At 32.2% G+C, this 24,776-nt stretch overlaps 2 protein-coding genes and 1 pseudogene across 2 annotated transcripts; 2 read left to right on the forward strand and 1 right to left on the reverse strand.

The window, feature by feature from the left end:
- The first annotated feature begins 646 nt into the window (after positions 1 to 646).
- On the forward strand, positions 647 to 3,433 carry LOC120122020. Its single transcript, XM_039141280.1, has 4 exons — positions 647 to 799; positions 1,103 to 1,915; positions 1,992 to 2,563; positions 2,751 to 3,433. Exons 2-4 carry the CDS (start codon positions 1,282 to 1,284, stop codon positions 3,297 to 3,299), a joined length of 1,755 nt encoding a protein of 584 aa, XP_038997211.1. The 5' UTR covers positions 647 to 799; positions 1,103 to 1,281; the 3' UTR covers positions 3,300 to 3,433.
- A 4,012-nt stretch (positions 3,434 to 7,445) lies between these two features.
- Positions 7,446 to 11,698, reverse strand: LOC120122269 (annotated as a pseudogene).
- A 7,262-nt stretch (positions 11,699 to 18,960) lies between these two features.
- LOC120122082 (ATP synthase subunit gamma, mitochondrial-like) lies at positions 18,961 to 23,753 on the forward strand. The gene is made up of 9 exons (XM_039141323.1): positions 18,961 to 19,137; positions 19,604 to 19,647; positions 19,788 to 19,940; positions 20,838 to 20,951; positions 21,055 to 21,182; positions 22,360 to 22,482; positions 22,574 to 22,693; positions 23,245 to 23,366; positions 23,536 to 23,753. The coding sequence occupies exons 1-9, from the start codon at positions 19,040 to 19,042 to the stop codon at positions 23,603 to 23,605; spliced, it is 972 nt and encodes a 323-aa protein (XP_038997254.1). The 5' UTR covers positions 18,961 to 19,039; the 3' UTR covers positions 23,606 to 23,753.
- Positions 23,754 to 24,776: the final 1,023 nt, after the last annotated feature.

A 24,776-nucleotide genomic window follows, 5' to 3' on the forward strand; every position in this document is an offset into this window, starting at 1 on the left:
GTCATATGATCATCACTGGCTATGCTATTATGCAAAGCTAAATGAATAATTTGATAAGAAAACTATAAACTTTTGCTTATGTTCCTGTCTTTTTTCGATGTGCAGGATGATCGATCCTTGCGACATATGTGGTGATATAGGCTTTGCAGACTGTGTTGCAACTTGCTATGAGTGCCAAATCGCAAGGGAACATTGGTTTGGTTGCTCTTACCTTTTGCCTTATGCTCGGTTTTGATCGAACTTCTATTTTTGTTTTTTTAAGTTTTGCTTTTTGATCACCATGTTTATCTTGGATTGTGTGACCTCAATTTAGGCTAACTTGGTTTAGAAACCAGAGATTGAACACTAATGTTAAAGTATTACCCTATTTCTCTACCCGACTTTCAGCTATTGCATGCGAGAAGTTCTTTTGACTGTCCCAGAAAATTGGTTATGTGAAGAGTGTCAATTGAGCAACTCCATAGCTCCTGATTCTTTTACAGAGGAAAATGTTCCCATGTCTTTAACATCAATTAATTCTGAAAGTGTTTGTACCAGTCCGGTTCTTAAGCTTTCGAGCAAACCCGTTGATCAGGAAAATGAAATGGCTTCGAAATCAAACACCTCCAAGACTTTGAATCCGAGCAGGTTTCTCGAAAATAAAAAAGATTAGGTTCCGCTTGTAAACAAGGGGCTGCTAGAGTTGGGAATGTGAAGAAATTTAAAGCAAGTCATGATGTTAGGAAAACACAATATTGCAGCTCAAAGCTAAGTTCTAAGTCCCCACAGAAAGCAAGCCAAACATCAAAACTTCGAAAAGGTAAGAAAGTGTTGTGCCTGCATTTGGCGATGATTGAAATATTGATCGGAGCTGATAATTGAATCTGTATACCCATTTCTAGTTCCTATGCACTATTTATCTTCTTGCTCTGGGATCTCGAATATCATTTAAATACATTGCTGGTGCATGCTATCAATCATAGTTCTTAACTAATCAAAAGATGTGGTTCCTTCTATGTTGAATCAATTCAAAGCTTCCTTTAGTTTCATGTGCTTTAAATAGATATCTTATATACCTCATACTCTAATGTGGCAGCTCTTATGGTTTCTGTTTTGGATGAAGAAACTTCTGCTACATGTGAAAAAGAGGCGCACGATACTAATCTGCTCGGTGAAAAGATCGAAACCTCACAGTCACAAGGAAGTGATAGCGAGGAAGCCTCTTCCGAGGGGTTAACTACTAGCTCACCTGTAAGTACGACAGTGAGCACTTTAACCGAGCCAGATCTAGAAAAGATAGCTATGGAGTATCATATAGACACTAATAGGTACCATCTTTCTCTTCCTAAATCATCGGAGAGAGCAAACTCGAATTTCTCATGTAAACGCACATTTTGTGTCTATGCTGATGCCTTTAAGGCCGGACTTCGTCTTCCTCTTCATCCTCTAATTTCGGAGATCCTCAATGTGTTCGGCATTGCTCCTTCTCAGATACATCCAAACTCATGGAGGGCACTGACTTGTTTTATTTCCTTTTGTTATTATCGAAAAATAACTCCTACGGTGAACATCTTTCGTGCAATCTACTGTCTCAAAGAGCACACTGGGGAGAACACGGGATGGTGGTTCTTCAGTGCTCGGATTGGGTTAAAGTTGTTCGAGGGATTTCCGCGTTCCATCAAGGGATGGAGGAAAAGGTTTTTAATAATTAAAACATCTGAGAGAGACATCTTACGAGTTAACACGAATTGGGGTCCTCCCAAAAGTGCTGCGAATCATTTTCCAACACTTTCGGCTAAGGAGGTCAAATCATTGGATGATCTCGTCGATGCAGCGAGAAACAATCCACCTGAAATTGGAGTTTTGTTGTCAGAAGAGACCTTGATTCAAGCTGGAATCAGTTCAACCTCACTAAAATCGAAGGGGTCTGAGGGTGGTATGATCAGTATACTCAAAGTCCATTCTTTTCTTTATGCTTTTAGAGTTCATGCTGTTGTTTTCCTTCGTTTCAGGGATGCAGCAGCATCATAGCTTGTCTCGATCTGGGCTAGTAAAGGCCTTAAAGAGAAAAAGAGCTGCGACAGAGTCTGGAAAAAGCTATTTTTCTGGTTTTCCTTGTCAAGAACCGATCTTAATAGATGTCAATCAGGAGGATATGCCCGAGACGAAGAGTTCAAAGGAATCACTGCAACCTACAGAACAATTAGGCTTATTGCAGCCTGTTGAGCTAAAAAATCAGCTGCAAGAGATCACCCCTCCCATGACCTCCGCTCCTCTAGATATTCCTCGTGAAGTCCTTCCCCAACAAGCCTCCCCGGAGTCTAATGTCCGGCACATTGCAGGAGCGTCAGCTGCCACAGTTAACTCAATTTACTTTGATACTGCCACAAATGAACTTCCCCCTTCAAATGCTGAAGTGATGCGGACAGGATCCGTTGAGTACACCATGGAGCAATCGGTTTTCACTCATCCTGCTCTTGCAAGGGAGCTAATCAGTCGAATGGTTATTCCCCACGACTGTAATTCCGTGGTTCAGAAGGATACTTTGGTCATGGCTCAGGAGCTTATGTGCCAAGCAATGGAGGTAAGCCGTTTCCTTCCATTTTCAGTAGACTTGACAATTTTAAACACCTGGTGGAAAAAAATAACCAAAACACAACATATGAAAACTAATATGAGCATGACACGAATACACAAATTATTATGTCTTTAAATTTATATTTATGCAAAATACAAGAATTGCCAGGTTTAATTATCAAAATTTGGTGCAGAATGCCACCTGGAAAATTGGGGTGTCTCAAAAGTTGACGACGATGCACAACATGATCAACGAGTTGAGGGAAGAAAATAATGCACTAAAAAGAGAGCTAGAATCACAGAAGATGGTAGCGGCTGAGTTCGAGTCGGCCAGAAAAACGACAGTGGAGCTTCAAAGTTTGACCGAGGAGCAGACTCAGAGGTTTGAGAAGGAGGTCAAAGGGCTCGAGATCAGGCTAAAGAAGACTGAGGAAAGGGCTTGGACATGGGAGGATAAGTTCACTAAGCTCCAGAGGAGGCTGAAACAGGCCGAGGACCGGGCAGCATCTGCCGAAAGGAAGGTCATCCTGGCTGAAGGAAAATTGTGCCAGTCTGTAACGACAAAGTCAAAGATTGCCGAGGAGACACTGAAGAACTTCAAGTCTTCACAGGAATTCCGGCGTGAAATCGAGGATTATAACGCAGAAGCCTACAACATGGGGTTAAACGGTGCCATCGAGAAGATCAAGAAGAAGTTTCCCGATCTAGACCTGTCGATGATCGATTTTTATTCCGAGGATTAATGGGGAGCCTATCTAGCTGCAGCATATTTTCCAGGTTAAATCTTCGTAAACATAATCCTCTAGTCCTGATCTGTATGTAAATGAAGAACTTTTCTATGTCATTGGAAGCCATTAATCCTAGTTCCATACTCTAAGCTTACTATGTTGAATATCTCAATGCCCTTAATTTAGAGCTTCTAAAGCAGATTATGAAACTTAAAATTCAAGTCAAAACAAAACTGAGTCACGATTCAGGGTCGACTTATAAACAAATTTGAAAAGGGTCAGATTATCTATTTGATTGGGTGGAGTCAAAAACTAAATTTTGATTTATGGATTAATAGGAACATCACATAGTCCCACTTGCTTTTGTTATATTTTTATGGAAATAAAAACAAATCTTATTGCTTTGATTATAGAGTATAAATATTTATATAATATAGATTATTAATATATTAAAGTTATATAAATATTACTTTTTAAGTAATTTAATAATTTTATAAAATGATATCAATAGTTATTTAATTATTTTATTTCTGATTCGACCAACTACATTTGCAGAGTGTGTGCATTTTTAATAACTAAAAGATTATACAAACAAATATTACATTGTAATCATCTCAAACTATTCAAAAAATATTTTTTTATTTTTAAATCAAGTGAAAATTATCTAATCTTTAATTTAATAGGCATATAAGTTAAATATTAAATTTGGTGAAACACAAATATAATCTTATCCTAACTTAGTGGTTATGATTTTAGACACTAATTTAAAGTATCCCAGATTTAAATTCCATAACTAATAAAATTTATATATGTGTTTTATATACGTATATATCATATGATTGTGTAATATTATTTTTAGTATGTAGGTGAAAAAGTAGTTCTTGATTAAAAATAAAATAAGAATAATTAATTTCGATTCTACAAATTTTATAATTTAATTTGAATTAAAATGTTGAGTGTATCCTCTAAATGCGGGCTACATAACACGAAATATAACATGCGATCAATTCCCAATAAAATATGCAACATATATCTATCTTTCTTGGTGGGTGAACAATTCAACACTTGATAAATTTTCATAATGATAGGAAAAACCGACATCGAAAGATCAAAAAGTAATATTGCTATGAGCGTTTGGTTGCACAAGCCTGTTATTACTGTGATAATTTTTCTAATACCTTTAGCTTTAAATTTTGAAGATCTAAAGGATCGATAGGTTAAGTTTTCATAGTTCGTATTTATATTGGAAATCAAAACTAAACGAGCTTTTACCCTTTTGTTGCACACGAGATTTTTATTCTCATTGAGCTCATCTTATGATACACGTGCTATCTTTTAACAGATGTGCCGCTCTAGCCAAACTCGCCACCTGACAATGTTTTTCGCTCAAATTGACCGACTTAAGTCGATATGGGGTCAAAAAAAAAAAGGATTCTACCCCGCTTTCGATTCACAGAATAAGTAAAATAACGTTAAAAGTAGGGGGTGTACATTTTCGGGTATTAGATATTATCCGATCCGAAATATTAAATATCTAAAAATTTGGATCATTAAAATCGTGATTCATATCCGATCCAAAAAAATCAGATATCCGAATTTTCGGATATCCGAAATTTCTGATCGGATATTCAGATATTCGGATCCGAATATAAAGTTTAATTTCAAAAAATATGAAAATTAAATTTAATATTTTAGAACTTTATATAAAATATTATATACTTTATTATATTATAATTATCAAAATATGCTAGAAGAAAATAAAAAAAAATTCTTAATGTGTGATTTCAAAGCTTAAAAAACAAATAATTTAAAAGGTTAAAAAGGAAGAAACAAAGAAGTCACTGGATTCAATTATCGAATTTGCAGGCTGACTGGATGGTGGCTAGGGCGTTGGGCATTTTAAGTTTTAGGTTAGGGACGGGCTGGTTGGCTAGAATTATTGGGTCTGGGTAAATTTTTTAAAGGCCCATTTTTATCAAATATTCGAATAACTTGAAATTAAATTTTAGTCGATCCATATTCAATTCGATTATCTGATTTTTTTGGATATCCAATTCAAAATATCCGAAAATTACAAAGTGAATAAGATATCCAAATTTCGAATCTGATCAACAAATCAATGGATTTGTTTGGTTGGATAAATTTTTTTGCACACCCTAGTTAAAAGTAGTGATATTTCAATTTCGTCCGAGAATTCCCAACTATCCTACATCTCTCAAGTCATTTCACAAAGTCGGACTAGAGTCAAACTCAACAAGATCTTCTTTCCCTACTGATTCTACTAAGCTCGTTCCCTTGATTGTGGTTTTGTTGGATAGTTGACAGGGACAATTGGAATCTCGATAACCAATTCATGCATATCATTAATTAGATGACGAGACGTTTGGTTACCTTAAGAAAGTCACAGTTACTCTCATTATTTATTTGTGCTTGGTTGAATTTATTCACTTTAATATTATGAGGATTAAGCAAAATCACATTGTCTGAGCGTTCGCAGAGACGATCGCAATACTTTATTTTAATTAAACAACCAAATTTTCTTTGTTTTTATCATTTTTGTGTTGACTGTTTGTCGTTTGAAGAAAACTTTTGAAAGAGTCGTCCCCAATTCATCTCTTGACCGATACGTAGAAAGAGATATAATATACAAAATCAAATTTAATTTTTGAAAACGGTGATGAAACTTCAATCCAATTCTAACATCAAACAAATTAATTCTTAATCATAAATTAATCTAAACTCTTAGGAGATTTATTTTTTCTTTTTACCAAAACATTGAGCTTTTGTCATTAGTAATATCTAATAAAAATATATAAAAGGGTATGAATGATATTATTAGTATAAAAATTAAAAAATATAAAATATAAAATATAAAATATAAAATAATATTATAATTTATAAATATTAAATATCTATAATTAATATTATAAATATAAAAAATTATAATATATTAATATTTTAAACAAAAAATTATGCATTTGATTAGATATATATTTATATTTTTGGTGTCTTTATTTTTTTAAAGGAGGTCCAAGAGTTTTATGTTAGATTCGTTGAGTTTGATACGTTCTCTGGTGAAACGAAAAAGAACAAAGTAAAAATTCTAGGGTTCAATAATTGATGATAACACTTCAATCAACCCGAGACTAAAGTTAAGCAACTAGATGCTAAGATTGGACATTTCTCTATCTCATCATGCCCCTTACTCCTTTAAGTACTAGGGGCGGCTCATTACCTCAACGCTCGTTTGCCCCTTCGACTTGTTCAATTCAACAAGAAAAGGGTGTGTCTTTTTCCTGATAAATAACTTCATGAAGCAGAGGCATTATTGAACGAAAGAGATATTGGGTCGGTCAATTGCATTAAGTAGGAGATGCAACACTTGTCTTAACCGCATGTGCATTCGCTATTCAATCCCACAAAAATTTTATCCAAAGTTTGTATCTCTTCTCTACTTTTAAGTGACAATGGGGTGACAAACAATATACTTTCTTCTCTATGTTGTCGTATCATCAAATGAGCGTAGATGGATAGAGACGGCTTTTGTGATGGTCAATTTGTATCCCATTCTTCAAGTATAGTTTTGTTTGATCATAGATCGATAGGTGACCAATCCTTTCTCTCCCTTTCTTCATAAGACATGGTTTGACTCCAAGAAATACCATTCTTGTATGATATTGATCGATGGTGAGCAATGATAATAGTAGTGAGTGATGGCCAAAGTCGAGAGACTTTGGTTGATTTGATGGATTAAATCGATATTTTATATAAAGTTTAGATGTCAAAATGATATTTTATTTAAAGTTCATGATCTATTTAATATTCTACCTAAAGCTTAAGGTTTAAATTAAAAATTAACCCCGTTTAATTCACGAACCATGCCATCAAATTAACAAAAATTAATGCTTTAGTGACCAAAACGTAAAAATTAATAACATAAACTAGCAAAATTTAACAAATTGATAATATGAATAAATGAAATATAATTTTTTTTGAACTTGATAAGTAAAAGTGTATGAATGTGACAAATAATTGTTTATTCATATAGTTACTTTTAGGGTAAAGTATACCATTGATCACCTAATTATTTAGTCCTTTTGCTCCTACCATCGATCTTTCAATTTTATCAATCAGACCACCTAACTATGTAATTATTGTCAATCAAACCACCTGTCGTTAAAAATTTCGAAAGTTAGTAAAATTGACATAATTATATATTTAATCCTCAATACTTCTATATTATATTATGTTGATCTTAATTTTAATTTAATTTATTAAATTTAATTCTCTAATCAGATTAAATTAAATGACTTTTTTCTTAATGTTAATTATTTTATTTTCCACCCAACATCAAATTGAATGGAAAATTAACACAAAAAGAAACAAGGGCGTAAGAGGGTGGGGCCGGATTCGAACATGCGTCCTTTGGATTGCAACATTTAATATATAACACAATTTACCGAATGAAGACAAAAAGAAAGTAAAAAGTAACTTTAGTTTTAACTTAAGTAATAAATTAATTTTTTTAAAATAATTCTATATAAATATTTAACCCAGTTTAAATTTTTTAAATCATTTCACATAGTTTCTAACAAAAATAAATTGAGTTAAAATATAAAACATTATTAATAAAAAATTTAAAATTGTTACTCAGTTAATAAAAGTTAATTTAAGTACTATATATATAATTTTTTAATTTATCAAAAAATTCAATTTTTTTAAAATAATTTTGAGTTGAAAATATATATATGAAATTATTAATAAAATTTTAAAATTATTATTTAATATAAAATGATTTAATTCGATGGTTGTTACTTTTTCCTTCAATTTTTTATACTTCTTATATACTGAACGTCTGCATAAGTAGATCACGATTATGATGATAGTCCAGTGGCTTGAGCGTTGATCCTCAATCGCATAGGTTCGATTCCAAAACCGCTCTTTCCTTGTGCATGTTCCATTCAACTTAACGGTGATGTCAATATCTGACTGGATTGAGAATAAAATAACAGTAAGAAAAAATCTTCAATCATGTTAATATCTAATTGGATGGAGAATAAAATAACATTAAGAAAAAATCTCTAATCATGTTGTGTCACTTATTATAATTTGATTAAAGGATTAAATTTATAAATTAAATTAAAATTAAGATAAAAATGATAGAATATAAAAGTATTGAAGATTAAATATGTAATTATATAAATTTTATTAACTATTACGTCAGTACATCCTATCACTTTTTAATTACACGTTGGTTGATTGATAAAAATTATATTGTTAGGTACTTTAATTGATAAAATTAAAAGATTGATAGTAAAAATAAAATGATTAAATAATTAGGTAATTAATGGTATAGTTTACCCTTACTTTTAAACATATAATTTTTTTATTTTATACTATATTAATTTTTTTAAAGAATATATATATATATATGGAAAAACAAATAAATAATTTTATCCAAAAAATTCTCTTCCCCTCCCCTCCCCGCCTCCCTCAACCCTGCCACTTTGTCCTTATGCTTCTTGGACTGCTCGTGATTCTTCAATTGATGCTCACTCTTGAACTTCTTGCTGCACGCCACGCAATAAAACTCTACCTTCTCTCCTCCTTTCTCTTCTATTTCATCCACTTGTTCTTCCTCTTCGACTTTCGCCCATTCCGGCTTCTCGTACGCCTTAACTCCGGTCATCCTCTCCTCCTTCAACTTCCTCCTCATTCCCCTCTCCTCCTCCATCTTCCTCTCTTTTTCACACCCATGTCGACAACCCTCTTATCCCTCTTCTTAACGAACTCCGTCAGCACCCTAACACTCTCAGTATACTCCCTTCTCGCCTTCTTCCTCAACTTCTTATTCTCTTCCTCCATTATCCGCCGCGATTTCCAGTTCGGTCCAGCCGTGGCATCATACTTATCAACCCAAGAAAAATCCGTGACAGTCGAAAACCCCAACCAATAGTTATAAAAGGTCGTGACTTGGGCGTATGGACTCTCCAAATTCCCCAACAAAGGAGCTTCTTTTACTATATCCAACGCTAGACCTAGGGACGTAAATGAGACGAGACAGATCGCGAGCTACTTGAGATACTCAAGATTGACTCGATCAAAGCTCGATAAATACTCGGATCGAATGGACTCGACTCGAGCTCGAGCTCGACTTGAGTTCTTAACGAGCCGAAACGAGCTACTCAATATTCGACTCGAAAAGCTCGTGAGCAGCTCGAAAATATAATATATTAAGATTTTATTTTTTTAGAAATAAATTATTAATAATATTTAATATTTATGTATTGATTTTTTTATAAAAAAAAATACAATAAGATTTCTTGTATTTAAGGTTCATGTTCGAGTTTGAGGCTTCAATCGAGTTAAGTTTAATAATTTTTTTCATTTCGAGCATTTTCGAGCTGCTCACGAGCTTCAGTTTAAGATTTCGAGTTCGAGTCGAGCTTGAAAATTTTAAGCTCGCGAGTTTTCGAGTCGAGTCGAGCTTCATTTCAAAGTTTTCGAGTCAAGTCGAGCTCAGCAATACTCGAGCTCGACTCGGCTCGTTTACACCCCTAGCTAGACCTAACTTCCTGAGGAAGTTAATTACGTTGGTGTAGACTTTGGAGAAAACATCGGAATAAACCTTGTAGAATCCACGACCCTCGTCGGAGTAGCCCGAATAAACGTTGTTGGAGAAGAAGGGGAAGAGGTCGGGGGTGATGAAATTCGAGGTGGCGTTGCCGTTGGCGAAGAGCGTTTGGGAGTGGTGACGGTGAGAGTCGTACCAAGAGCGTTCTTTGGGATCGAAAAGGATTCCGTAAGCGCGGTCGAGCTCTTGGAATTGGGCGGTGGCTTCCGCGTAAGAAAGGCCGAATTGGACTAGCTTGTCGGGGTGGCGTTGCAGAGCGAGCTTCTTGTAGGTGTCTTAACCGTCCAGACCGCCGCTCCGGCCACTGCCCCTGGTGGCCAAAAAAAATCAAACCACCCCAAAATAATCCCTTCGATCTCGTGAACCCAAAACCGAAACCCAAATTTTCAAATAATGCCCCATCCGTCATAGATCTGAGAAAATAGCTTCGATATTTTCCTTTTTCCGATGAGATCCGACGATGTCCGACGTCTTTTGGTTTCCTCGCGACCGTGTTCCTCTCCACCTAGCAGCTTTCGTCGAAAAGTTTAAATTTTGTGACGGTTTTTTGTATATTCGAAACGTATTTTTCCTTGTTGCCTTGCTTGGTTTGCTTCGATTTTCTGTGTATTTTCCTTGTATTTTTCAGCATCTTGGGATGGGTCAATCTCATTCGACGTTCGTGGCACGCCTTTTGGTTTGTGGGATACGTATTCTCTGATTTTGCTTCGGGGTTTATGGAACATTTTAGCTTGATTTTGCAAAATTTCAGGCTTCGGGTACCAAGAATCTCAGTCGGTGGATGATTTTGCAGGCGCGTGACCTTCACATGCCGTTAAATGGTGACCACCACCCTCCTGGTGTAATCTGGACCACTAGATCATATGGCTAGATCTAACGGCCCTCGTGCGGTTGTGCCTTGGAATATGTTTGTTTTAAGGTTTTGTGACCCTAACCATCCTTGATCTGGGTCGTCGATCCTAGCTTGATCTCACGGCCAAAAATGCGTGGCACCTTGGCTTATTATAAAACCCTAGCTCTGGTGGGCTCGTCGGGTCGACTTGCTGGGTCAGGCTTGCCCACCCGATTGGGTTCTTTACTGGGTCTCTTGGACTGTTTTGGGCTTAAAATAAAAAGAAAAATAAAGAATAAAAAAATAAAGAATAAAGAATAAACAAAACAAAATAAATAAATAAATACAATAAATAAATATAATGTAACTTAAAATAATTAAAACTATATAATATAAAATGCATTTTTAAAAAATATATGTTTCAAAAATCGTTTTTAAAAATTTTATATTATACGTTTTCAAAAATATCCTATTAAAGATTATATATTATATACGTTTTTAAAAATGCTTTCAAAACTATATATTATATGTTTTCAAAATGTTTTAAAAACTATATATTATATATATTTTCAAAAAATGTTTTCAAAATTATATATTATATGTTTTAAAAACTATATATTATATATATTTTTAAAAATATTTTCGAAACTATATATTATATATGTTATATATACTAAATAAAATCTCGGACGAAAATGAGTGTCTACAGTAGACAGATCGGATTTCGTCTTGAGAACGGTCAATAGATTGGCCTAAAACCTCGTATAGACAACGCTTCTCGGCCGCCGCCGCCATTCGAGGATGAGCGATGGAATTTGAACACCCAATGCCGTCTCCGTTGGTTGCTTTGTTTAGATGCTGCTGCAATAGGTACGTAAGATATCGGTTTATGTCTTGAAGGGTGCTTAGCGGCGAAATATATTTTGGCAATGCCATTGCCAATCCCATCTTATTTCTCTCTTGATGATACTAATTTTTAAAACCAAGTCATATATATAGACAAACAAAATATAAATTCTAGTAGAAACATTAAAAAATTATGATTGGAACACGTGGATAGTTCAGTTGATTACAAACTCCAGTTTAAAATATAAATTCTAATTCACAAAATATATGGATAGTTAACCCTTTTATTTAATATATATATATATATATTATATTTATAATGTGTATATTTATTTATATTAATGTTGTCAAATAATTTTTAAAATAAATAATTAAATTTATATATAAATTATGATTTAATGTGTAATTATTATATCATCTTTGAATTAATGCCAACATATATATTACGATTAAAATATATTTATGAAACTTTAATTTTAAATTAATTGAACAAATATATTTAGTCGATTAGTCAAACTGTTCATCTTTATTCATTGATATTTTCTTAAGTCATGGGTTCTAGATACAATAAAAACATTTCCATTTCTTTCCATAAAATTTCTCCTCGTACTCATCTCTATATAGTATTGGGATTAGGCTAAGAATTTGTAAAAAAAAAAATCAATTATTTGTATTTAAGAAAAAATATTGATACACTAACCAAACCACTTCGGTTGTAAAAAATTGTTACTCCTTTTGTTCCATTTTAAATGTCCATTGTTGACTTTTTACAACGTAGTTTTAGAAAGAAAAAATAACAGATGCGTTGTAAAAAAACTAAAATGATAATTTTATCCTTAAAAAAAATTAAATTTTACTTTATTGGAAAACTAAAAAAAAGTATAAAGGGAAATGTGTTATTAAAAGTTGTTGATTTTTTCAAATGGACAATTTAAGTGAGATAATTTTAAAACACAAAGGGACATTTTTAATAGGATAGAGGGAGAATTATTTTTTGAGGTCCTGAGTTCGAGCACCGAGAATGTCATGGCTATGAGCATTCAATGTCAAATGAATGAGAATTATCTTTAAACAAAAACTATCTTATATTTACCCTAAATTAATAAAAAAATAGTAATTTATTTTTATGTTGTATACATATAATTATTTCTCATTGATATAATACCATAGTCCTTTGTGCCCTCTCTCACTCATAAGTCCAAATAGTACATGAAATTAGTGAATTTTTGCTTTTAATTCAAAAATGGGAAAATTGTTCTTTTAATCCTTTTTATTTCACTTTCATATCAAAATCCCTTTTTTATATGATTAATTGAGTCTAATCCTCACTCGTTTAAGCCTAAAATTTGTTTAACAAGCCTAATTCAAGATACAAATTGATTCATTTTGAGTCAACACTCAAATATTGACTTAAAAATTTAGGGCGTTATGAAATCTCAAATACAATAAAACATACAAACTCAAAAAAAAATCAATTATTCATCTCGACGAACAAATATTCCACTTCTTCTATGAAATCTCTTATAAGATATCAATCAAGAATGATTGTCAATTGAATTCAAGCATTACCCAAATGTAGATGTGTGAGGTAACTTATTCTTCATGTATATTCCAAAAGTCGGGCCAATGACCAAAATAGAAGTTTTGAAAACTTAGTGGTCAATCTCAAAAAAGATTAAAAGTTCAAGGATTTAATTGGAAAATTTTGATGTTGGATTTAATATTAAAGTTTGAAAGTAGTAAGGGTATTATGGTCATTTTACAAGGAATATTTTTATTTCCCTTTATAAAGGGTATTAAGCACGTGGAATAGGGGAAGAAGGAAAAGAAAATTCTGGAGGCTTGTTATCTTCTTCCTCCCGTGGCTTTAATGGTAAGGTAAGTAGGATTCAACTTGATTGTTTCCTTGAGTTTAAGGTTTCTTTTGATTCTTAGAGTGGCAAGAAAGCTTAAGGGAAGTTTTAAATAGTTTAAAACTCAAAGATGAACAAGTTATGAGAAATTAAGTAAAAAAGAGTTTTTTAAGTAAATTATTGAAATAGAAGGAGTTAAGAGATTTTGAAGTTAAATCTGACTTGTTAATGGTTGAATTAAGAGATATGAAGTGATATAATTGAATTTAGAAAAAGTAGAAAATTTGGTACGATTCTTGAATTTCATGTAGATGATATGATTTTTAAGGTTAAAGATGTGATAAATGAGTATAAATGGGCTTAAGTATGTGTATTTGAGTTTAGTATATGAAAGGGGATGGAACATGAAGTATTGAAGTTGAAAAGAATGAATTTTCGTGCTTAAAATTGATTTCTGGGCAAGGGTGTATCGATACTCATTCAACAGGTACCGATACCTCAAGAGTAAAATATGAGAAGACGTTCAAAGGGTACCGATACCTTAAGGAGTGTATCGATATCCTCTTGAAACGAAAATTATCGAATGTAATTTGGGTATCGATACCTAGGGAGTGTATCGATACACCAGTTAAGGGATGTACCGATACCCTATAGAGTGTACCGATACCTACTTTAGATAGAAAATGAATTACGCCTTCCTTTAGTTTAAGAAATGAAAGATTTGAGTATGCCCAAGCGGAATACTGATATGTATATTGTATGATTATGTAGATATCAAACGAAAGCAAGTCCAGATCAGTCGACAAGTATTGGGCATCGAAGAAAAGATAAGAGAACGATATTGACTAGTGAGACAAGGTGAGTGCATACTAGTGATGTATGTTGTTTAATGGAAATAAGACTTGTGACAAGTCTATTTCCTATAGTAGTATGCATGAAGTCATGACCATGATCATGTGTGTAATATGAGTATATGTGTTAATTGTGATTATATGTATGTATTGCATGATTTATATGTGTGCATGATTATATAATGGTGATACAAACTTATAGGATAAGCACGATAGAAACTATGATATATGAGATAAAATGAAGAACTATAAAACCCTATGAGAATGATTATAGGAGTTATACGAAACTGAATTAAATAAATAGAGTAAACAAGTATTTAAATAATGTGAAATAAATAATATAAGTTATATGTTATTATGAAGGTTAGTGTACTAAATCATGTAAATTGGTATAAAGGAAAATAAGATAAGATAAGTATCATTTACCTATAAGATTCAAATAAGATTATATGAATATGTAGCATAAACTATATAAGGGAGACTTAGATATTATATGATTTAAGCATGGAATGAACATAAGATATAGTCAGGTGAAATAATTATGTGATATGAGTAATATGACATTGTGAATATATGAGAAATGATATAAGAGATATTTGTGCTACATGATATATGTGGTATATGTGATATACGAGGAACATATGTGAACAAGAGATGACAATGATATACATGCTATATGAACACATGAGAAGTGTTATAAGTTAAGTGACATATGAACATGAAATTATATGAACAGTGATATGTGAAATGATATAAATAAGAATAATGCCCATGTTATGTGTCATGAGGGCTAGAGGTATAGTTGACATGCCAAGAGTCGAGGGTTCATAGGTCCTTCGGGACATACAGAGGTCCTTCGGGACATACATAGGTCATTCGAGACAATTTTCACATGCCACTCAGTGGATCTTTATACGAGTTGTGGTGACAACATAAGTGAACAACCTCAATGTACTCATATATCTTTAGTTCTCACATGTGTACATGGGCTAAGATAGAGATAACAATAAATACCTTATATATATATATTGCATATGCTTATATGATATAAGATGAATTATAGAAACCATATGATGATATGTTTGATTTATTGTGGATTGATCTATGTGATATATGATGTGCATAAAGGTTAAGGATAAGATTACAAGATTAAAGGAATGAATGGAAATAATATTGATAATAAAAAAAGATGTGAATGATGACAACATTAATATATATACATATGCATGCATTTATTACATGAAAGGACATATGAATTTTGTATGGTATGATATAATTATATGTTCATGCATTATAGGAGTTAAAGTTACCTTATATGTTTTTAAATGCCTCACTAAGTCATCGACTTAGCGTGTGAGAGTTTCACACGTAGGTTCTGGAAGCGAGAAGATAAGATAAGAGGAGAAAGACAAGTCAACATCTCCCTTACAAAGTTCATATTAGAAAAAAGATGGTTTAGATGTATTCTGTATTTTGAATATAGTTGGCATGTACTAATAGAATTGAGTGGAATATGCTCTGATATGTTTTGTCAACCAATGGATTTAGTTAACGTAAAATATTCATTTTATTGAAATGTGAATTTAAATTTTAATCAGTTTGTAAAGGTAAACGCTTTGAAAAGTCAATGTGACACCTCAGACTCGGATCCGGGTCGGATACGGGTTGGGGGTGTTACACTTCACATTTGTAAGTCATCATAAGTGCTAAACTTGCTTTCAACCGTATCACCACAAGTAATCTTATGCATAATATGATCTTTATCATCTAAGACTATTCTATCTATTTTCGTGAGGTAACAACTCCAATTTAACTAGTAATATCATCATTTAATGCAGAGGAGACTAATAAAATGTATCATCTAAAACTGTTGCACCTTGCAAATATAAAACTTGACAATATTTTTTACCATTTCATTACAACGGGAGAATCCTTGTAAATTTTCATAGCCCCACCTTTATCGAAATATTTGTGCCCTTTTGAATTCAGAGAACTTAACAAAATTAGATTTCTTCTTAAATATGCCCCGAATTGAATATGATGTTACAATCCAGGAATGAAGTTTCATACTTTGAGACCATTATTATCCTGATCGAATTAAACCCTAGTGTTCTAATACTATTTTGTTAAAAGATAACAATAAGTATAATGATTGCACAATAAAATTGACATTAAAATTTTACGTCGTAAATATTTCAAGAAAAATCAAAAGTAAAAGAAGAGAATTTTTACTAATGTCGAAAATAGAATAATAGAATAGGAATCCTTGTAAATAACTTAATCCCTAATATATATTTATAGAGTTACTTATTTGATTTCAAATAAAAATTGTTTAGTAAAAATCTACTCATATTTTATACTATTAATCAACATAAAAGAAATATGTTTCTTACTTTTAATCAAACTAGATTTCTTAGTTTCAATCAAATTAGGTTTCATATTTTCTTCAATTATCTCTTAATTTTATATCTTCATTAACTTGAGTCAAACTCTAATAATTAAGTATCGCAACATGGTTTGAGTTGTGGAGTTTCAAAAGAGTTTGTTGTTATGGATTTTGATAGCGATATTGATGACATGCAATAGAAAATTTGTTGTAATGTGTTTTTAGTTGTAGGAAAGTAATTCTCAATCTATCAAACAATATTTTTGTGAATATTACATAATAATTAAAATTGTTGAAAACTTGACGACGGAGCTTTAATTAATATTTGACTTACACAAGAATTAGAGTTGTTAAAGATTCAAAGAGTAAATTTCTAAAAGAATTTGTTTTAAAGGAAAGATTGTTAGATATTGGCTCAAATTTAATTAAAAATTAAGTTGTATTTTAATTCTACTAGTTGAATATTACTTGGTGATTAAATTTATTTAGTTAAGATTTTTTATGTAATAAAGATTCTTGGTGATCAAGTTTGTTTCTCATATAAATATAGGATATGTCTTAGCCTTTAGAGCTATGAGAGAATTATTTTGGAGAGAATTAATCTTTTTGTAATCTTTGTAACTTTTGAGGTTTATATTGTAAACTAAAGTTTTGCAAGGATGATAAACGAGTATTTTGAGTTATATCAAATTTTTTATGTATAACAAAATTTTAAGATATATGAGATATTATACATTTGAACTTTTTGTGATTTCTAAGAAATATTATTTCTTTCGTTATGGAGATAAATAAAGTCAAATTACATTAAGTCTCATATCTTATATATGTATTATTTTATGTTAATATGATTTTGATTATTTTTTAATTATATATTCTTAACAAGTATTAAATTAACTCAAAAATAAAAGTAACTAATTCAACTACAAAGTAATATATTTGTTGTTATCGCATATATGTGTTGGATGAGATTACTGTTAAGAGGAAATCGCTTTGTCCTTTGGCCTTTTTGATTATTCTTCAACTTTTCTCTCCTCTATGTTTGATGCTCGGAGCTGTTGGTAGGCCATCTCTAAGCGACTATTATTATATTTTATTTTTGATAGTCTTGACTGTATTTGTTCAGTCTGTAATTGACAATATATTTATTGATATGACTTTCGGTAAATGAAATTTTACGGTTATTTTTAAAAAAAAGTATTCTTTTACTTTTGTTACTCGTTTGATTGGGTAACTTGAGTTAGGAAACGATGTCATATTTGCATGGTTTTTAGAACCGGACCAGTCAACGAACCGGTCATACTACCGGTTCACTGGTTCAACCGGTCGAACCGGTTAGACCGATCAAAAGAATCAGACGACGTCATAATCATTTAAAAAATTAAATAAAAATACCAAAAACATTTAATAAAAAACTAAAAACATCCCCACAACTATAATACTTAAATACAACACCAAAATTCCATCATTCATTACTTGATTTACTTCTAATAAAAATCTCCAAACATTACACATTAAAACCAAAACAAAAGTTGATTAACCTTCAAAATAAAAGTTGAAATATCAATATCCTTCCAAATAAAGTTAAACTTCAACAATATTTAAGCATTTTGATAAGAACACAAATCAATTTTTTTTATCGATGGTCGGTTCTTAACGGTTCACTCCCAGTCCGGTTCGAACGGTTCACAGCCGGTTAAACGATTCCTTGCGGTTCACTAGTAGCGATTTAACCGGGGTAGAATAAACCAGACCTGGCAGCGATTCCTGGTTGAACCGGCCGGTCCGGTTTTCAAAACGTTGCATATTTGTTGTTGCTCGAATCCTTCGCATCCGCATTATCCTGTATTTTATTATTGTTTGAAAATAAAATTTTTCATTTTAACCATATTAGTAGAACGCCGCTATGAGGGGAAGTCTCACATGCGGCGGCTTAATATACGACTAAAGAAAGACGTTACCGAAAATATTATTATTATTTTAATATTTTCGGTAAAATATTACCTAAAACATTATTATTTTTACAGAAAATGTTATTATTGGACGTTTTACCGGATTTATTAATATATCCAGTAAAATGTTACCTACAATATTATTTTTCTACCAGAACTGTTAATATTATATATTTTACTAGAAATGTTAAAAAATATTAATGTTTTAGGTAAAAAAATAATATTTTAGATAATATTTTTTACAGAAAATATTAAAAAATAATATTTTCATTAACAATATATTACATATCTTCCCCCGCACTGAGTGAGACATAGTACCTAAAAGCAAAATAAAATAGAATAGCATCGATCCACAATAGCGAGGATTTTCTACGGTTTGTTTTCCGTATCAGTAAGCAATTGCGATGGCTGCTCTCAGACGCGAAGGGAGGCGTTTCGCCCCTCTGATCTCTCCCCGCCCAATCACAGCCGTCCGATCCTCTCCTTTCGCTCCCTCTCACGAGTACTGATCTCTTTTCCTCGATCTCTCAACTTATAATTTCATGCATTCTCGCATTTATCCTTATTTTATCTTGATTTCTTCTTCGATGTTTAACAAATCAGGCAAAAAAATCTTTGATTTTTTCCCCTATTTCTCTAGATGAAGGCCCAAATGAAATTTCTTTCTCTTTGCTTTCTTGATAATAAAACGGAAGATGTATTCTATTTCGCGTTTTTGGAGTGGTTCGATTTCCTACTGTTTCTGAACTTCTGAACAAAAATAAACTTTTGCTTAATGTACTTTCGGATTTTTTGATGGGCTTTATTTTGCTTTTGCGATTGAATTTGTATCTAAAACTGAGCTAAACAGTTGGTATTGAATGTGTATCTGAACAAAATCCTTATAGGATTTATAATGAAATTCATATTTTGGCAATTTCATTTTTTGATATGTTGTGAAATACTAAATAAATTAATTTGTATGACAGGGATGAGGATCCGATTGGTGTTCGTTATATTTCAACTCAAGTCGGTAGGATTTGTTTGATTTTCTCTTTGTTTCTTTTCAAAATTTCAATATTATGCTTTATATACTTGCTTGCTACTTTGTCTCTTAGCGTCAGAGTTCTTGGTGAAGATTATAACTTGGGTGGTGATCAATTATTTATGCAGTTAGAAACCGGATGAAGAGTGTTAAGAATATTCAGAAAATCACAAAGGCTATGAAGATGGTTGCTGCCTCAAAGTTGAGAGCAGTCCAAACTAAAGCTGAGAATTCCCGAGGCCTATGGCAGCCATTCACTGCACTTCTTGGTGACCTTCCTAGTATGTCCTCTTACAAGCCTCTTGGCTCTTATATGTTTCCTTTACTGAACAAATCCTATTGAATTTGGTTGTGTTCTCATTGCATTTTCTTAATGTTTCTTATCTCAAGTTGTTAATCGTCACTTTGTGTTCTGCTCTCCCATTTATGCTGAACTGTTGTTCATGTTGTCAATTATATGCTGCTGTGGCTTAGTTTTTCATCATACCCTCTCTACCTAGAAGGTTTATGCTAATGTAACTTTGATATTTGATTGATGACAGAACAATTCGGCCGACAAGCTGTTTTGCAAATGCTTCTTTGTTCACAGCACCATATGTTTGAAAATCGTGTGTTATGTTTATATGCATTATTTGGTTAAAAGAGGCTCTGGTTATTAAAAATACTGGCTCTGTATCAGTAATACCTAGCTTGATCAGTTATTAACTAATATTACTTGGTTCAGGTTAAAGTAGAGTGGTGGTTTATGCATAATAGCGCATAAACTTAATTTTACAAATCTGGATGCTAAAGATTAACTAAAGTGTGAGTGTCGGATATACAAGTGTTTGAAATAAGTATGTTCAAGTTTTTAAACAAGATTTTCCATATATCTAGAAGCATCTTGCATGGTCATATCCCAACGCCCATTCTGAAACTGGGTTTGAATATTTAGAGGAAAATGAAGACTTGAAGCAACATAGAATGGGAAGTGTTCTAGCTTTGGGCCTTTGGCCTGTTAATTAACCATACATAACATACTTTTGAAATTAGTTCATAGAGTCTTTTCCTGTTTAGTGTTTACTATCTTGTTTTATCCTTCTTCTATATTGTTTAATTATAATAATCTTTTACTGTTATACATATTTAAAATGCATTTTTCAGCCTCATTTTATTAATATATCTTGTCACAATCTTAGGTGTTGATGTCAAGAAGAGCGTTGTTGTCACGATCTCTTCTGACAAAGGTCTTTGTGGTGGAATTAACTCTACATCAGTCAAGATAAGCAAGGGAATCCACAAGCTGAACTCTGGTATATCACCAAAGCAACTTAATATTTTCTTCTTTTTTTTGTGCGTGTCTTAGTTGATGTCCTCTTGGGACTTCTTATGATTTAAATACCTTTATCTCCATAGGCCCTGAAAAAGAAACAAAATATGTAATTCTGGGAGAGAAGGCTAAGGCTCAACTGATTCGCGACTCTAAGAAGGACATTGAGTTGATCATAACTGAGCTGCAGAAGAATCCTTTGAACCACACTCAGGTCTGTTATTGTGCTTTTATTTAAATTTGACAGTTTCGCTATGAGAGAACCTTTTCATACAAGTTGAAACTTTGATTGCTAGGAATGTTTGATTCATTCATTAAGGCATTCTTTTGGTTTTGGTCTTGCTGGAACAGGATATTTTGATGCAACATCTTAAGTTTAAGTAATTGACTGGTTGTTGACTTCCCTTTTGGTTCAGTCCAGAAAATGCGGGAAATCTGGATCTATGATTGGCAAGAGCCTGTAAATGTAGGGTTTAATTTGATAATCGAAGATAATTAATGTTTGTTAATTTAGAAAGGAAAGGCTCCATTTTGATGACGAAAACACAAATAAAGATTCAATCTACCGGCTACCCAGGGAAGCGAATGGTATCCACCACAGTAATATAAGGTAGGGTTGATATTTGCAGGATAGATGGTTTATCTGACGGTGTTAGAAAACAAAAATAAGAAGAGGATAATATCCAGGCTTAACGCCTAAATCTCCTTTTCACATTAAAGACCTTAAAGGCCTCACATTTTGGGTTAGGAATATCTTCACACCAGCTGAAAGAAAGTATAAAGATGCAATTTATCATATAATTTTTCTTTATCAGTTGAACGAACTAATGTGTACATTATTTCTTTTCAGCTATCCTCCTCTCACACTGAGTTGATTTCCAAAGTAGGAGCTATTAAAATTGATTTAATGAAATTCTAAACTATGGACTATGAAATAAATTATAATAATGGGAGGAAACCTTAAAAGGGACCTTTGGTTTCAAATTCTAGACTAATAGAAACTAAACATTAACACATTAATCTTCTTTTTAGCGTTGTAGCGGGTGTGGTTGACTGTCTTAATCATTGGCCTTTGGCTTCATATTATAGACCAAGGGAAACAAAACATTAATGCATTAATATCAGTTCGAACTTAAATAGTATTCAATCACCTAACATCAAATAAAGATTATAGTTCCAAATTTTATGGGAGTTTAATATGGACTTTCCTCAATCCACTCTTTTGTTCACCTTATCTTGATAAATATCTGGCTTCTTTTTAATGTTGTAGAGGTTGTGGTTGACTGTCTTAGCCATTGATCTCTTGAATGAACTGGAATTTTCTGATCTATGGATCTCTTTTTTATGGAAATTTTCTATTCTTTTCTCCATACAAATATTTTCACCTTCAGGTCTCTGTTCTTGCTGATGAGATCTTAAAGAATGTGGAGTTTGATGCTTTGAGGATTGTTTTCAACAAGTTTCACTCTGTAGTTTCATTTATACCAACAGTGTCAACTGTATTATCACCTGAAGTGAGTGGAATTTTCAGATTGATAAATACTTTTTCCCTGGTTAGTGTTGCTCTATATATTCTCCGTTTTTCTTGCTGCTTTATTTGAATAGATTGTTGAAAGGGAAGCTGAATCTGGGGGAAAGCTTGGTGATCTAGACAACTACGAAGTTGAGGGTGGTGAGACAAAGGGTGAAATACTTCAAAATCTGGCTGAATTCCAGTTCTCCTGTGTAAGTCCTGCTGTTTGAAACAAGCCTCCTTTTTTGTTGTTATTCTTCATGGACGTCATACCGTGAAGGCATGAACTATAACTTAATAAATGAGTCCCATTTTTAAAATTTGTGAATTGGACATGATGCCCTTGGTTGTTGGGAGCCGTTTTCTGATAACAAAACCTCATTCCATGTGCTGCTCATTAATACAAATATTCCCATGATTTCAGAGTTAAAAGTAAACACATAATTGGCTAGCTTCCTATGGTTTTGATAGAGCTTTATGTTTCCTTGTTGCAAATACTGCTGACCAGTTTTTGCAGCGGGAAAGCTTTTTCTAAGGAATCTAGACGAATAAGCACGTGCAGTTGTAAGAGAATATGAACATATATATGTTTGTAATCTTGAGGATGCATAAGACACCTCATCTCTTTACTAGTAAAAAATCTGCCAAAAGAAATAAATTTTAGATTGTTTTCATTTTTGTCCTTTTCCTTTGTCTACTGGTATGTGCTGCTAATTGCTACACTCTTTATTTTACCATCAAAGAATTATTGTATTCCCCCCAGGTCATGTTCAATGCGGTTTTGGAGAATGCTTGTAGTGAGCAAGGAGCAAGGATGTCAGCTATGGATAGCTCAAGCAGAAATGCTGGCGATATGCTTGATCGCCTTACTCTTACATATAACAGGTCCAGTTCCTCTCTCGTTTTTATGGATGTGAACTTTCATGTGAATCGGTTTCTACACTTGATTATTATTCTGTTCTTGGTAATGTTGTATAGAACATTTAGTTGTTTTAACTTGTTAATATTTTCCCATAGCCGAGATAGATGTGTTGGTTGTATTTGTGTGTTACAGAACCCGTCAAGCTTCTATCACCACCGAGTTGATTGAGATTATATCCGGAGCATCAGCATTGGAGGGTTGATTTCAAATATTTTTCCGACAGTGGCGAGATAAAAAATCAGTGTTCTGTTTCTCTGGACTAGGCGGTGCTTCCCTTTGAATGTTTTGTTGAGGTACTTCAATAACCCCCTCCCCCCAGTGATAAATCTTCCTTTCTGGGAATTAATTTATTTTGTGATGGTTTCAAATCTGAACAGCCATTGACAAGGAAAATTCTATGATTTTGGAAGGATGTTATCTTCTAATAAAAATTCACTCTGGTAGAGAATATTGGGACTCTTAAATTTTGTTTAATGCATATGACCAAATATCCTCTCATTGCCTATATACTAGTTTGTGTAAATTTGGTTATTTTATCATCGGTTAGAAATTAATAAATATTTAAACACCGGATGACAAATATCTGACCTGTATCAGTTCGACTATTTTGTTTTTAAGCACAACATAAATATACAATAAAAATAATTAACATGTATAAAATCTAAGGGTAAATAACTCTTATAGTCATTAAATATACAGTTGATTATATATTGATAATTGAATAAAAAAGTTTACCAATTTGATAGTTAAACTTTTAATCATCGGTCATTAATTTTAATAGCATTGTTGATGTAATAATTAGGTTTGTAAATATATTTATACGTTTTATTATTTTGGTCAATAAATTTAATCATCTAATAGATTTTATTAATCTAATTTATAAAAAAAATATTTTATTTTTTAGATTAAAATATACTTGAATTATATAGGTGTCTATATACGAGTATATTTTTTTAAATGATCAATTAGGTTAAAAAATTAATTCAATAATTATATATGTAATTATAAAGCAAAAAGTGATAAAAGAAAAATATTGAATTTAATTTTAAAACATAAAAATATTACATCAAATAAAGTTAGACCTATTCTTTAAGTCCAAATATAGTTTTTGTCAATTATGTGAGTTTCTTACTCTAGTATAGTAACTCAAAAAATTAACATGGATGTAATATTAATGTGTTTAAAGTAAAATTCATGACTTGTTAAAATATAGTAATGTTAAAGAAATACAAGTACATGAATTGCCTACCGTATAAATATACAATTTGCTGCGTATTAATTTAGAAGAATACAACCAAGAAACAAACTCTTTCATATTTTAAGATTTTGATTTTGAAAATATCCATTTTCTAGTTTAAATGTTGTACAAAATT

The sequence above is a fragment of the Hibiscus syriacus genome, unplaced genomic scaffold (genome assembly GCF_006381635.1).
Source record: "Hibiscus syriacus cultivar Baekdansim isolate YM2019G1 unplaced genomic scaffold, ASM638163v2 tig00110384_pilon, whole genome shotgun sequence".
Classification (NCBI taxonomy): Eukaryota; Viridiplantae; Streptophyta; class Magnoliopsida; order Malvales; family Malvaceae; genus Hibiscus; species Hibiscus syriacus.

What these genes read in the sequence shown, in the direction of transcription:
- LOC120122082 (XM_039141323.1), top strand. Translation starts at nt 19,040, where the DNA reads ATGGCTGCTCTCAGACGCGAAGGGAGGCGTTTCGCCCCTCTGATCTCT. An exon ending in CCTTTCGCTCCCTCTCACGA is followed by an intron (nt 19,138 to 19,603) that starts GTACTGATCTCT and finishes TTTGTATGACAG; the next exon opens with GGATGAGGATCCGATTGGTG. An exon ending in TTATATTTCAACTCAAGTCG is followed by an intron (nt 19,648 to 19,787) that starts GTAGGATTTGTT and finishes TTATTTATGCAG; the next exon opens with TTAGAAACCGGATGAAGAGT.
- LOC120122020 (XM_039141280.1), top strand. Translation starts at nt 1,282, where the DNA reads ATGGAGTATCATATAGACACTAATAGGTACCATCTTTCTCTTCCTAAA. An exon ending in ATCGAAGGGGTCTGAGGGTG is followed by an intron (nt 1,916 to 1,991) that starts GTATGATCAGTA and finishes CCTTCGTTTCAG; the next exon opens with GGATGCAGCAGCATCATAGC. An exon ending in TTATGTGCCAAGCAATGGAG is followed by an intron (nt 2,564 to 2,750) that starts GTAAGCCGTTTC and finishes AATTTGGTGCAG; the next exon opens with AATGCCACCTGGAAAATTGG.